Source organism: Danio rerio, chromosome 8 (genome assembly GCF_052040795.2).
Source record: "Danio rerio strain M-AB ecotype USA chromosome 8, GRCz13ab, whole genome shotgun sequence".
In the NCBI taxonomy this organism is placed as follows: Eukaryota; Metazoa; Chordata; class Actinopteri; order Cypriniformes; family Danionidae; genus Danio; species Danio rerio.
The window spans coordinates 53014240-53030278 of record NC_141028.1 but is presented as its reverse complement, the minus strand read 5'-3'; the positions used below and the strand labels follow the sequence as shown (position 1 = coordinate 53030278).

Genomic DNA, 16039 nt, shown 5'->3' with positions numbered 1-16039 from the left:
ATAAATGGCAAATTAGATGGGATAATAGTAATACTGGAAGATGGCACTATAGTATTATACAGACAGTAGGGACAACACTAAATCAAGGAAGAAATAGGAAGGAAGAGGTGTGGTTATCAAGATTAAGATTGGGACACACAGGGTTAAATGCAACACTTGCGTTAATGGGTTTACATGAGGATGGGAAATGTGATGTATGTGGTGTAACTGAAAATGTAGATCATGCATTATTTATATGTAGCAAGTATAATAAACATCGCGATATGTTATTCAGTCAGTGTGGGGAAGATAAAACAATATATAAAATTATTCTAGGAAAAGGTATAATAGATTGGCAAGTATATAGGGCGTTTATTAGGTATATCGAGTATTCGGGTTTAGGTTATAGATTATAGTCTAATATTTATGGGTGAGAGTATACTCAATCATTGTCATGAAGGCCCTTTATGTTAGAGGAGCTGAACATGCAGCGCTGACATGAGTATGTGGTCTAGATGCAAAGATTGGAGAATATGAAACATCCAAGTTTTTTTTTTTTTTTTTTTTGTCCCTTTCCCTCCCTCCTCGTTTCTTTCTGTTGCCCTTTCTAATATTCAGACCCATCATCGGAGTAAGATTCTGTACAGTAGGTGGCGATAATGCTTTTTAATGAGTTAGTCGCCATAAAACAGAAAGAAGAAGAAGAAGAAGAAGAAAATACCGACGACTAACTATTTTATTGAGCAAAAACTCCAAGAACTGGCGAGATCTTCTAGCTTGTCACACTCTGCTCTTTTCATACACACACACACACACATATTGCCCTCATCCTTGGACGACAATGCGCACACGCACGCACACACACACACAACCCTCCAAACGACCGATGAAGTATTCTTTGTAGCATGTAGTTTCTAGAATTTTCTAACTGCTCAAGGCTGGGCTAATGCTGAGGTTTTATCTTTGGGTAGAAACTCAATAATATCCATCTGCAGTGTGACTTCAATGGACTGGCATGTTCATGTGTGTGTTTTTCCGTGTTAGAGGGCGGGGCCGTAGGTTTCAAATCTCTCGGGTATGTGCGTGCAACTACTAGGTTGTTTTTACATCAACACCTAATGACTTGTTATCAAGACGACTCGTTTGAAGCACTATGAGTCGACTCTTTTATAGATGAATCAACATTTTTAAACACTGTACACTTACAGATTTAAGCCTTAGCTGGATATTTCAATTTACTTAGATCTGTTACACACTACATGGAAGGTCATTTTCAAGAACCCATAATATGGGATCTTTAAAACTGATATTTAGCAAAAGAGGGTATGTTTCGTATTATCAATGAAAATAAAATAAGGCAGTGATGTTATAGGCTCCGTCTTGTTATAAATATCCACACAAGATCACGCTCATAAATACAGCACAATGGTAGTTTCAAATATGGCTAGAAGCATCAATCACCATAGCAACAAACGTAAAGGAGTTCAGTATTGTTGTTGCTGATGAAATATAACACAGATAATGCGATTTAAATATTTTCCAGTGGGCTAGATATTGACCAACAGTCATTCAAACATCTTTACTGAAGCCTCTCAACTTGACGGTTGGACTCGTGCATCCATCTTGTTTGTAGTTTATTTACACTTTTCACACGCGTTTGTAGTCTAATTAGTGATGGTGAAAAGAAGCTTTCTGAAGCACCAAAGCTTTCCCTTCAAGTGTATCGTAAAAAGGTTAATTACTCGAAGCTTTCTAAAGCCTGATTTATACTTCTGCGTCAAGTGATCGCCGTGACCCATGGCGTATGCCTGTCACGTGACTGTCGCCGTCGTGAGCATTTATACTTCTGTGTAGTTCTGCAGTAGCACTTCCGACACGCTAGTTGGCGGTGGAGTTTCTAACTCTGCTGTGTTGACGTTCTTCACGTTGTTTTGTATTCTGCAATGGCGATTGAGAGAGAGAGAGGATTTTGCTGGAGTTGGAGCTGATCGACGTTGAAAAACAGCTGCTTTTTTTTAATTACTCAAAGAAAAAAGAAGGAAGGAAAGACAACGCCGGAGGAAATGGTATGTTTGCCCCATGAATCGGCTGAGGGAAAAGGAGGGTGAATTTTCTTTGCTTGTCCGGCAACTTAGAAGCATGGACGAGGAAATGCATTTCAAATATTTTCGAATGTCGGCACATCGATTCAACGATTTGGTATGTCGTCTGAAGCCACTGATTGTACACCAGTGTACGCACAGCATGCCCGTAGATATCGAAAAGAGACTGGCGGTTACACTGCGAATTTTAGCTTCAGGCGGAAGTCAACAGGCTATAGCAGCTAGCTACAAGCTGTCCTCCAGTGCTGTATCTGCGAAGGTGTCCGAAGTTTGTAAAGCTTTATGGAAAGCACTGCAGCCAGAGTATCTTCCTTGTCCTTCAGTTGCACAGTGGGAAAATATATCTGCTGATTTTTGGAGAATGTGGAATTTTCCGAACTGTGTTGGCAGCATAGACGGAAAACACGTCAATAAAAAAGCACCACCCCACGCAGGGAGCGACTTTAATTACAAGGGCACACACTCCATTGTTCTGATGGCTACCTGTGATGCCAGATATCGCTTCACCATGGTAGACGTTGGAGGATATGGACGGGAGAGTGACGGTGGAATCTTCAAGGAAAGCCGGTTTGGTTCTATGCTCCTGGAAAATGAACTGAATCTACCCCCACCATCTAAACTTCCTGGAACAGAGGTCCAAGTTCCACATGTAATAGTTGGCGATGCAGCTTTTCCCCTACACTGCAATCTCATGCGCCCATTTACAGGTATGTCTTCGAAAGTAAATTTTATGGATAAATAGCCCATATTTTTTATGTAACCGTCTGTGAGCATTTACTGTCGTTTGTCGAGTGTTTACTTGTATGTATCTATGTATATATATATATATATAGAGAGAGAGAGAGAGAGAGAGAGAGAGAGGCATACATATGTGTATACACACAGTGATAACAGTTATGGCCACATATATGGTGTGTATATATAATATATACACAGTTGTACTTGGTCAAATATATATTAATAGTTGGTTTGTTTCCCTACATAGGACGGCATCTGCCCTTGGAGAAGCAGATTTACAATTACCGTCACTCCAGAGCCAGACGGTTGATTGAAAATGCTTTTGGGATTTTGGTGGCCAGCAAACTGAATAATTGTATTCATATGCTATGTGTATTAAATGTATAAACGATCACCATGTAAATAAATACCCATTGTAAAACTGACAATATTGTTGTTTATTGTGCAAGACAAAATCACACATGCACGACTTAAAGAAATTTACAGATATGTATGATGGAGAAAAATGAAAAAAAAAATTAGAAGCAAACAAACATTTTAAACTATTTACAAAAAAATGGCAAAAGTAATTTAAAGTATATGTGGCAGGAGGGAAGAGTAGGGATTAACAATTTATCCACAAAGCAAATCCGACTACGCCACCTGAGAGGTTTTCTCCCAGGAAATAGAAATTGGCTTAAACCTTACTCTTAGGCCACACAGGTTCAGTTCTCATATGGATAGGCAAGAGACGTGGGTATAGTATAAAAGTACAAAATTTATTTTCAGAATTTGTGGCAGATTAAAATGGTCACATTACATTCTCTTAACATTTTGCCAGCACCCCCCTCCAACACAACTGCAGTAAAATAAAACAAAAAAAGAAAACAAATTTATAGAAGACAACAACAACGTTATTACAAAGTAAATATGAAAATGAAATTAACCGGGGAAATAAATTGAATAAACTAACTTACAGGGCTGAGGTCACACATGGGGGGGGGGGGGGGGGAAATCACCAGCTCCGTTGTGTTCAAAAAGCACACTTCCACACACACACCACACTAGATCCACACACTCCACACTTCCCAAACCGTCCACAGCAAAAATGTCAAGTGCAGTGACACCACCACCACCTCAAGATCCTGCACCCATGGGACCTCAGTTCCTGCAAGGAAAATCAAAATCAATATACGGGATAAATTATACAAGAGTAAAACAAAACAACAAACCACACACAAGAAAAGAAAAACCAAATACAGCTTCTGTAGTTTCGCTATAGAAAAGCAAGATTCACACAGAACACAAAACTCACTCTTTTGCACACCGAATCACACAACCAAACAGAACAAAAATCACAAATTATATAACAGTAGCAATAGGAGATAGTAGTAGCAGGTCGTAATAACAACAGCAGTAAATAGAGCAGGTAACAGTTAGTCGTAGCAGTTAGCAGTAACTGCAACAGTAGAGTAGCAGCAGGCAGATAGTAGTAGCGGGTAGCAGTAGCAGCTAGTAGTAACTGCAGCAGTAAATGTAGCAGCAGCAGATAGTAGAAGCAGGCAGCAGTAGTAAACAACAGTAGTAGTTCTTTCCACTAGAGATCTCAGGATAGCAGAATCTTTCAAACACAACCGGAGTAATGTTACAGATGCTAGATCTTTATTTATAATCGCCCAGGACAGAGAGGGAGAATCCAAGCCGGGAGTAGTACACTCATGTATTACGAATTAGTCATCTCCATTTATGCTACAAGCGAGCTGAATGGGTGGCAGTCATTAACTCCATGGCAACCAACAGGAAAACCAACGAAAAACCAGGCTGAAACAGATGTCAACAAACGCGGAACAAGAAAGGCGGGGCTGGAGGTGACACATCCCCTAACACAGCCAACCGGCTCTAAAATAGGCAGCACTGGCCCCTGATTGGTTGTTATCAACATCAATCACTACCACTTATCCTATACACGGTCACAATCCACCCCAGGCTTCTGCACCGTCGCCCCGATGGTGAACTGAAAGAACATGACAAGAAAAGATGTCTCCTAAACCCTTTAACTCCAAGGACGGAACCATACCTCAGCTGCACTACCAACTATACTAGAAACTGTACCTACACCAAGTGACCGTGGCAGATGATGTACATTAGAATGCTGTCCGGCCGTACTCCTTCCAGTCCTACGCACGGCACTCTCACCCCTCACCACCGGGCCTAATGGAGGGTTCATTACAGGCGGTAATTCAGCTGCCATCTCTGTATTGCCTCCTTCTCCTTCAGAGCCACCGGCATCCTGAAGGACAGAAGGGGGACTACCTTGAGATGCTTGCCCACTACTAACCTGTGGCGTTTCAGGCACTAAAACAAACAAGTCTCCCTCATCTGAATCCATCTCACGAGGCAGCACACGTTCCACTAATGGAACATCTGGCACTCTAGGGAGGGGGTCTCTACCAACCTGAGGTTTTAATAGGGATCGGTGCACATGCTTTATCTTACTTAGATCTGTAGTTGGCGCAATGGTGTACACTACACCTCCTTCCTTAGGTGCCTTCAGTATCTGGTACACCACTGAGCTCCAGAGGTCATGGATCTTATGTCTACCTCTCACACTACAGTCACGGAGATACACTTTCTGCCCCTCCCTTAGAGGCAAGTTATGCACCTGTAGGTCATGCCTAGCTTTTCGACGATCGGCTGCAGCCTCCAAACGCCCACGAGCACCCTCAAAAGCAACCTGCAGCCGATTCTGATGCTCTAAAACCCACCGGTGAACACTACCTGCTAATGGTTCTTCAATCCTACCAAGCAAAAAGTCAATTGGCAGTCTAGGCTCTTGCCCAAACATCAGAAAATAGGGGGATTCCCCCGTAGATTGGTGAGGTGTAGTGTTATAGGCAAAAAGGACCTGGGGGAGACAAGATGGCCAATCCCCTTTCCTAGACAACGGAAGGGTGCGCAAAAGATCATGTAATGTCCTATTAAAGCGCTCACACTGGCCGTTTCCTGCTGGATGGTATGGGGTTGTGCGTGACTTTTCAACCCCATATAAATGACACAGCTGCTGAATGAGGACAGACTCAAAATTACGGCCTTGGTCTGAATGGATACGACCTGGCACCCCAAACTTACAGAACCATTCCGCCACCAGAACCTGGGCCACAGTCTCAGCTCGTTGGTCCCTAGTAGGTACAGCTAAGGTGTACTTGGAAAAGATGTCAGTAATAACCAAAACATTCTCTATCCCAGAGTGTGAAGGCTCCAACACTGTGAAGTCCAAAGCCACAATCTCATTTGGCCTTGCAGCCAACAAACGTCCCATGAAGCTAACTGGGATGGGCTGAACACCCTTGGCACACTGACACCTTTCACACTCCTGGCACCAACGGGCAATGTCCCCCGACATGCCCGGCCAGTAGCACCGCTGCCACACAAGCTGGGTGGTACGCTCTACCCCCTGGTGCCCGTGCTGTTGATGCAGCTGTGTCATTACCTCAGACTTCATGGCCAATGGCAGCAACACTTGAAGGACTTCTTCCCCACCGTCAGGGCGAAACACTCGCCGATAAAGCACTCCCTCGATCTCCCTCAGACGATCCCACTGTTTAAGTAAGATCACCGCAGACCTGGAGAGTTTCTTGCGCTCCTCTGCACTTGGTGGCAACTTCCGCCTCCAGAACACCAATAACTCTCCGATAACTGAATCAGCCTGCTGCTGGACACTGATATCATTCTCAGAAGAACATGGAAAGGATACAATTTGGTTTACTTGGGTCACCAACTGCCTGTGACTAGCTTGACATAATGCGGCTGGAACAACCAACCCAGGAAGCAGATCCTGAACCTCTGTCGCAGAGGAATCCTGACGTGACAAAGCATCAGCGTTTCGGTTAATCTTACCTGATCTATACTTGACCTCAAAGTCAAACACCGCTAACTGGGCGGCCCAACGCTGTTCCATGGCACCCAACTTGGCAGAGGTCAGGTAGCTAAGAGGATTATTATCAGTATAGACTACACACTTATGACCCAGAAGGTACTCCCTAAACTTCTCGGTCATGGCCCACTTGAGCGCAAGGAACTCCAGCTTCATTGAACTGTAGTTAGAGGTATTGCGCTCAGTGGGCCTAAGACCACGACTACCATAGGCTATGGGACGCACCTTACCCTGCTGCTCTTGAGAGAGGACTGAGAGAGGATATAAACACACATTGCTTTGCATCTTATTAACACAACCAAGCCTTAAAAATAACGTTCTGGACCACCCCTTTAAATTTCTTACCGGAAATGGAAAACCATTCGGAAACCTCTGGCATACTATTCAACATACTATGGTTTGAGACGTACTAATTCTATTTTCAAATGCTATTTAGGACGGTTAGTATGCGGATTGGGACGCAACATGTGTTTTACTGCTGGTTATCAGGCCGTTGTTGTTTTCATGTTCCCATCTGAGTAATGTCCAGGTTTTCTCTCTAGCCTAGACCGTCAAAGGTTGTGTTCGTTTGGACCTGTGGTAGCTCTCTGTCCTGGACATTTTATCCTTTTGAGCACTTCAAGACATATATTTACTGTTGCACTTCATTAAACTATTCTTCACACACAGTTTGATTCTCCCGGTTTCTTATGTGCATATATACTCTAAACATAAACACACAAAACACTACATACACACACATGATACACTCTTTACAAATACACACAATACATATGCAGACATGATACACTCTATTCACTGCATACATATACACACCTGATATATATATATCCTCTACATATGCACACTTGACTCAATACATACAAACACACAATTCATCTGCATACATCATACACTCGATACATATACACAAAAGATACACTCCTTACATAAACAATCCTGTCATGGTCTGGGATAGAACCCGGGTCTCTGGCATGAAAGGTATATATACACTACACACACACACTCCATACATATGCAGACATGATACACTCTACACATATATACATATGATACACTCTATACACACCTGATACATATATCCTCTACATATCATTCCATACATACAAACACACAATTCATCTGCACACATGATATATATACACGTCATACACTCCATTCATATGCACACATGATACACTCCATACATAAACAATCCTGTCACAGTCTGGGATAGAACCCGGGTCTCTGGCATGAAAGGTAAATGACATACCCACTGAGCTACTGGAAGCTGATAAAACACACCACAATATACACACTGATAGACTTCATACATATACACATATGATACACTCCATACAAATACAAAGATGAGAAACTCCATACATGATACACTCTATACATAAACACACAATACACTAAATACAAATGCACACATAATACACTCCATACATATGCAGACATGATACACTCCATACATCTGCACAAATAATAGACTCTACATATACACAGATTAAACACTCATACACTCATACATATGAAGACATGATACACATATAATACACTGCATACATATACACACACATAATACACTCCATACTTAAACAAATATGAGAAACTCCATACATGATACACTTTATACATACATGATACACTAGATACATATGCACACATGATACATTCTATAAATATACACTTCATACATATGCAGACATGATACACACAAATGAAACACTCCATACGTTTTATACAAATACATAGATGAGACACTATACATATACACACAATACATATATACTCTACACACACACACTCCATACTTATGCAGACATGATACATTCTGTATCATACACACACAATGCATATATACTCCATACATATACACACAATACAAATACATACATGATACACTCTACACATCTGATACACTCTATACACTGCATACACATACACACCTGATACATATATTCTCTACATACCACTCCATACATCTGCACACATGAAATATATATACACATCTTACACTTCATACATATGCACACATGATACATTCTATACATATACACTCCATACATGAACAATACTGTCATAGTCTGGGATAGAACCCGGGTCTCTGGCATGAAAGGTGAATGACATACCCACTGAGCTACTGAAAGTTGATAAAAACCACCACAATATACACACTGATAGACTTCATACATCTGTACATATGATGCACTCCACACAAATACAAAGATGAGAAACTCCATACATGATACACTCTATACATAAACACACAATACACTAGAAACAAATGCACACATGATACACTCCATACATCTGCACAAATAGACTCTGCATATACACAGATGATACACTCCATACATATGTAGACATGATACACATACAATACACTGCATACATACACACACACACATGATACACCATACTAATACAAATATGAGAAACTCCATACATGATACACGTTACACTGTCCATACATATACACAAATGAGATACTCTATACATACACATGATACATTCTTTATACACACACACTCCATACTTATGCAGACATGATACACTCTGTACATATACACACAATGCATATATACTCCATACATATACACACTCCATACACTGCATACATATACACACCTGATACATATATCCTCTACATACCACTCCATACATCTGCACACATGAAATATATATACACATCTTACACTTCATACATATGCACACATGATACATTCTATACATATACACTCCATACATGAACAATACTGTCATGGTCTGGGATAGAACCCGGGTCTCTGGCATGAAAGGTGAATGACATACCCACTGAGCTACTGAAAGTTGATAAAATCCACCACAATATACACACTGATAGACTTCATACATCTGTACATATGATGCACTCCACATAAATACAAAGATGAGAAACTCCATACATGATACACTCTATACATAAACACACAATAAACTAGATACAAATGTACACATGATACACTCCATACATATACACATACAATACACTGCATACATATACACTCCATACTAATACAAATATGAGAAACTCCATACATGATACACTAGATACATATGCACAAATGATACATTCTATAAATATGCACACATGATACATTCTATAAATATACACTCTATACATATGCAGACATGACACACTATCCATACATATACACAAATGAGACACTCTTTACATATACACAAATGATACTGCATACACTCCATACTTATGCAGACTTAATACAATCTATACATATACACTCTTTACAAATACACACCTGATACATATATCCTCTACATATGCACACTTGACACTCCATACATATGATCACACAATAGATCTGCACACATGATATATATACACATCATACACTTCATTCATATGCACACATGATACATTCTATACATATACACTCCATACATATACAATCCTGTCATGGTCTGGGATAGAACCCGGGTCTCTGGCATGATAGGTGAATAACATATCCACTGAGCTACTAGAAGTTGATAATACTGCACACAATATACACACTGATAGACTATATACACATACACATATGATACAATCCATACAAATACAAACATGAGAAACTCCATACATGATACACTCTATACATAAACACACAATACACTCGATACAAATGCACACATGATACACTCCATACATTTGCACAAATAATACACTCTACATATACACAGATGATACACTCCATACATATGTAGACATGATACACATACAATACACTGCATACATATACACACACACATGATACACTCCATACAAATACAAAGATGAGAAACTCCATACATGATACACTTTATACATACATGATACACTAGATACATATGCACACATGATACACATGCACACGATACACTCCATACATATGCACACATGACACAATCTATAAATATACACTCTTTGCATATGCAGAAATGATACAGGATACTTTTTATACATGTACACTCCATACATATGCAGACATGATACACTCTCCATACATATACACAAATGATACATTCTATACATGTACACTCCATACAAAAGCAGACAAGATACACTCCATACATATACACTGCTGTCAGGGTCTGGGATAGAACCCGGGTCTCTGGCATAAGAGGTGAATGACATACCCACTGAGCTACTGGAAGTTGATGAAACCCACCAAAATATACACACGTTACACTCCATACAAATACAAAGATGAGAAACTCCAGACATGATACACTCTATACATAAACACACTGAAACACTAGATACTAGGGATGTAACGGTATCAGAATTTCACGGTACGGTAAAACCTCGGTATGAATGTCACGGTACGGTATTTATTGAATCAATTACAGGAAAAAACCAAACTTATGAAAATACTCCAAAAAAGTGCCAAAAGTGTCAATGACATACAAATTAGCCATCTATCTGTAAGCTTTGAAACAGGAACTTCAATTTTAATAACAAAAAAATATTAAACCATGTAAAAAAATAAAGTTTCAATTTAGTATTGTTGAAAACTCATACCTCCCGTTCGCTTCATTCGCCTGAGCAAATTTTCTCAGAAGACCTATAGTTTTACCGAGTCATGCGACTACGGTAATATCGGGAAAAAAAAATATCGCGGTATGACGGTATTTACAATACCGTTACATCCCTACTAGATACATATAAAAAGATAAGACACTTCATACATGATACACTCTACACATATGCACACATGATACACTCCATACATATGCACACGATACACTCCATACAAATATACAAATGCAACACTCCATACTTTCCACACATGATACATTCTATAAATATACACTCCATACATGATACACACTACATATACAGACATGATACACTCCATACATATACACAAATTATACATGTACACTCCATACAAAAGCAGACAGGATATACTCCATACATATACACTCCTGTCAGGGTCCGGGATAGAACCCGAGTCTCTGGCATGAAAGGTGAATGTCATACCCACTTAGCTACTGGAAGTTGAGAAACGCCTTAAATGATACACTGGACATTCCACTATACAAATACACAGATAAGACACTCCATACATATGCACACATAATACATTCTATAAATAAACACTCCATACATATGCAGACATGATACACACACAAATGAAACACTCCATACATATGCACACATGATACATTCTATACATATGCACACACGATGCACTTCATACAAATACACAGATGAGACACTCTATACATATACACACAATACATATTTACTCTACACATATACACACATGATAGATTGTTTACACACACACACTCCATACTTATGCAGACATGATACACTCTATACATATACACACACAATGCATATATACTCTATACATATACACACAATACACTACATACATATACAGATGAGACACTCTATACATATACACACAGTACATATACATTCTTTACACACACTCTCCATACTTATGAAGACATGATACACTCTATACATAAACACACAATGCATATATACTCTATACACATACACACACAATACACTACATACATATGCACACATGATACACTCTTTACAAATACACACGATACACTCCATACATATGCAGACATGATACACTCCATACATCTGCACAAATAATAGACTCTACATATACACAGATTAAACACTCATACACTCATACATATGAAGACATGATACACATATAATACACTGCATACATATACACACACATAATACACTCCATACTTAAACAAATATGAGAAACTCCATACATGATACACTTTATACATACATGATACACTAGATACATATGCACACATGATACATTCTATAAATATACACTTCATACATATGCAGACATGATACACACAAATGAAACACTCCATACGTTTTATACAAATACATAGATGAGACACTATACATATACACACAATACATATATACTCTACACACACACACTCCATACTTATGCAGACATGATACATTCTGTATCATACACACACAATGCATATATACTCCATACATATACACACAATACACTCTTTACAAATACATACTCCATACATGATACACTCTACACATCTGATACACTCTATACACTGCATACATATACACACCTGATACATATATCCTCTACATACCACTCCATACATGAAATATATATACACATCTTACACTTCATACATATGCACACATGATACATTCTATACATATACACTCCATACATGAACAATACTGTCATGGTCTGGGATAGAACCCGGGTCTCTGGCATGAAAGGTGAATGACATACCCACTGAGCTACTGAAAGTTGATAAAATCCACCACAATATACACACTGATAGACTTCATACATCTGTACATATGATGCACTCCACACAAATACAAAGATGAGAAACTCCATACATGATACACTCTATACATAAACACACAATACACTAGAAACAAATGCACACATGATACACTCCATACATCTGCACAAATAGACTCTGCATATACACAGATGATACACTCCATACATATGTAGACATGATACACATACAATACACTGCATACATACACACACACACATGATACACCATACTAATACAAATATGAGAAACTCCATACATGATACACATGTTACACTCTCCATACATATACACAAATGAGATACTCTATACATACACATGATACATTCTTTATACACACACTCCATACTTATGCAGACATGATACACTCTGTACATATACACACAATGCATATATACTCCATACATATACACACTCCATACATATGCAGACATGATACACTCTACACATCTGATACACTCTATACACTGCATACATATACACACCTGATACATATATCCTCTACATACCACTCCATACATCTGCACACATGAAATATATATACACATCTTACACTTCATACATATGCACACATGATACATTCTATACATATACACTCCATACATATACAATCCTGTCATGGTCTGGGATAGAACCCGGGTCTCTGGCATGATAGGTGAATAACATACCCACTGAGCTACTAGAAGTTGATATTACTGCACACAATATACACACTGATAGACTATATACACATACACATATGATACACTCCATACAAATACAAACATGAGAAACTCCATACATGATACACTCTATACATAAACACACAATACACTCGATACAAATGCACACATGATACACTCCATACATTTGCACAAATAATACACTCTACATATACACAGATGATACACTCCATACATATGTAGACATGATACACATACAATACACTGCATACATATACACACACACATGATACACTCCATACAAATACAAAGATGAGAAACTCCATACATGATACACTTTATACATACATGATACACTAGATACATATGCACACATGATACACATGCACACGATACACTCCATACATATGCACACATGACACAATCTATAAATATACACTCTTTGCATATGCAGAAATGATACAGGATACTTTTTATACATGTACACTCCATACATATGCAGACATGATACACTCTCCATACATATACACAAATGATACATTCTATACATGTACACTCCATACAAAAGCAGACAGGATACACTCCATACATATACACTGCTGTCAGGGTCTGGGATAGAACCCGGGTCTCTGGCATAAGAGGTGAATGACATACCCACTGAGCTACTGGAAGTTGATGAAACCCACCAAAATATACACACGTTACACTCCATACAAATACAAAGATGAGAAACTCCATACATGATACACTCTATACATAAACACACATGAAACACTAGATACTAGGGATGTAACGGTATCAGAATTTCACGGTACGGTAATACCTCGGTATGAATGTCACGGTACGGTATTTATTGAATCAATTACAGGAAAAAACCAAACTTATGAAAATACTCCAAAAAAGTGCCAAAAGTGTCAATGACATACAAATTAGCCATCTATCTGTAAGCTTTGAAACAGGAACTTCAATTTTAATAACAAAAAAATATTAAACCATGTAAAAAAATAAAGTTTCAATTTAGTATTGTTGAAAACTCATACCTCCCGTTCGCTTCATTCACCTGAGCAAATTTTCTCAGAAGACCTATAGTTTTACCGAGTCATGCGACTACGGTAATATCGGGAAAAAAAAATATTGCGGTATGACGGTATTTACAATACCGTTACATCCCTACTAGATACATATAAAAAGATGAGACACTTCATACATGATACACTCTACACATATGCACACATGATACACTCCATACATATGCACACGATACACTCCATACAAATATACAAATGCAACACTCCATACTTTCCACACATGATACATTCTATAAATATACACTCCATACATGATACACACTACATATACAGACATGATACACTCCATACATATACACAAATTATACATGTACACTCCATACAAAAGCAGACAGGATATACTCCATACATATACACTCCTGTCAGGGTCTGGGATAGAACCCGAGTCTCTGGCATGAAAGGTGAATGTCATACCCACTTAGCTACTAGAAGTTGAGAAACGCCTTAAATGATACACTGGACATTCCACTATACAAATACACAGATAAGACACTCCATACATATGCACACATAACACATTCTATAAATAAACACTCCATACATATGCAGACATGATACACACACAAATGAAACACTCCATACATATGCACACATGATACATTCTATACATATGCACACACGATGCACTTCATACAAATACACAGATGAGACACTCTATACATATACACTAGGGATGTAACGGTATCAGAATTTTACGGTACGGTAATACCTCGGTATGAATGTCACGGTACGGTATTTATTGAATCATTTACAGGAAAAAACAAAACTTATGAAAATACTCCAAAAAAGTGCCAAAAGTGTCAATGACATACAAACTAGCCATCTATCTGTAAGCTTTGAAACAGGAACTTCAATTTTAATAAAAAAAAATTATTAAACCATGTAAAAAAATAAAGTTTCAATTTAGTATTGTTGAAAACTCCTCACATTCAACATTTAATCACACTCAGCCCATCTACCCAGATGAGAGCTCTGCTAGTCGGACTTCTCATCAAGCATCTCCCGCTGGATCTAATCTCACTATATTTATTAAACGGGATATTTCATTTATCTTGTTGTCTTTATCTAACGACATATTCCCTGACTTTGGGCATTGGAATCTATTACTTGTTCTCAGGTAACGTGTTTTGGCTGAGCGCAAAGATAAGTTAGTGATTAATGTAACCACGTACATTCTGTATATTGACTGATCGCCTTTATTTCCTATAATGTAAAAACTTATTGTATGTTATACTT

General features: G+C 38.6%; 1 protein-coding gene across 1 annotated transcript; it reads left to right on the top strand.

Annotated features, from left to right (window-relative positions):
* Nucleotides 1-655: 655 nt before the first annotated feature.
* Nucleotides 656-3218, top strand: LOC147835799 (uncharacterized). Its single transcript, XM_087265501.1, has 2 exons — nucleotides 656-2788; nucleotides 3067-3218. Exons 1-2 carry the CDS (start codon nucleotides 2059-2061, stop codon nucleotides 3204-3206), a joined length of 870 nt encoding a protein of 289 aa, XP_087121627.1. The 5' UTR covers nucleotides 656-2058; the 3' UTR covers nucleotides 3207-3218.
* The last annotated feature ends 12821 nt before the right edge of the window (nucleotides 3219-16039 follow it).

Coding starts and splice junctions, on each gene's coding strand:
- LOC147835799 (XM_087265501.1), top strand. CDS start 2,059: ATGAATCGGCTGAGGGAAAAGGAGGGTGAATTTTCTTTGCTTGTCCGG. Junction 2,789..3,066: donor TCTCATGCGCCCATTTACAG/GTATGTCTTCGA, acceptor TTCCCTACATAG/GACGGCATCTGCCCTTGGAG.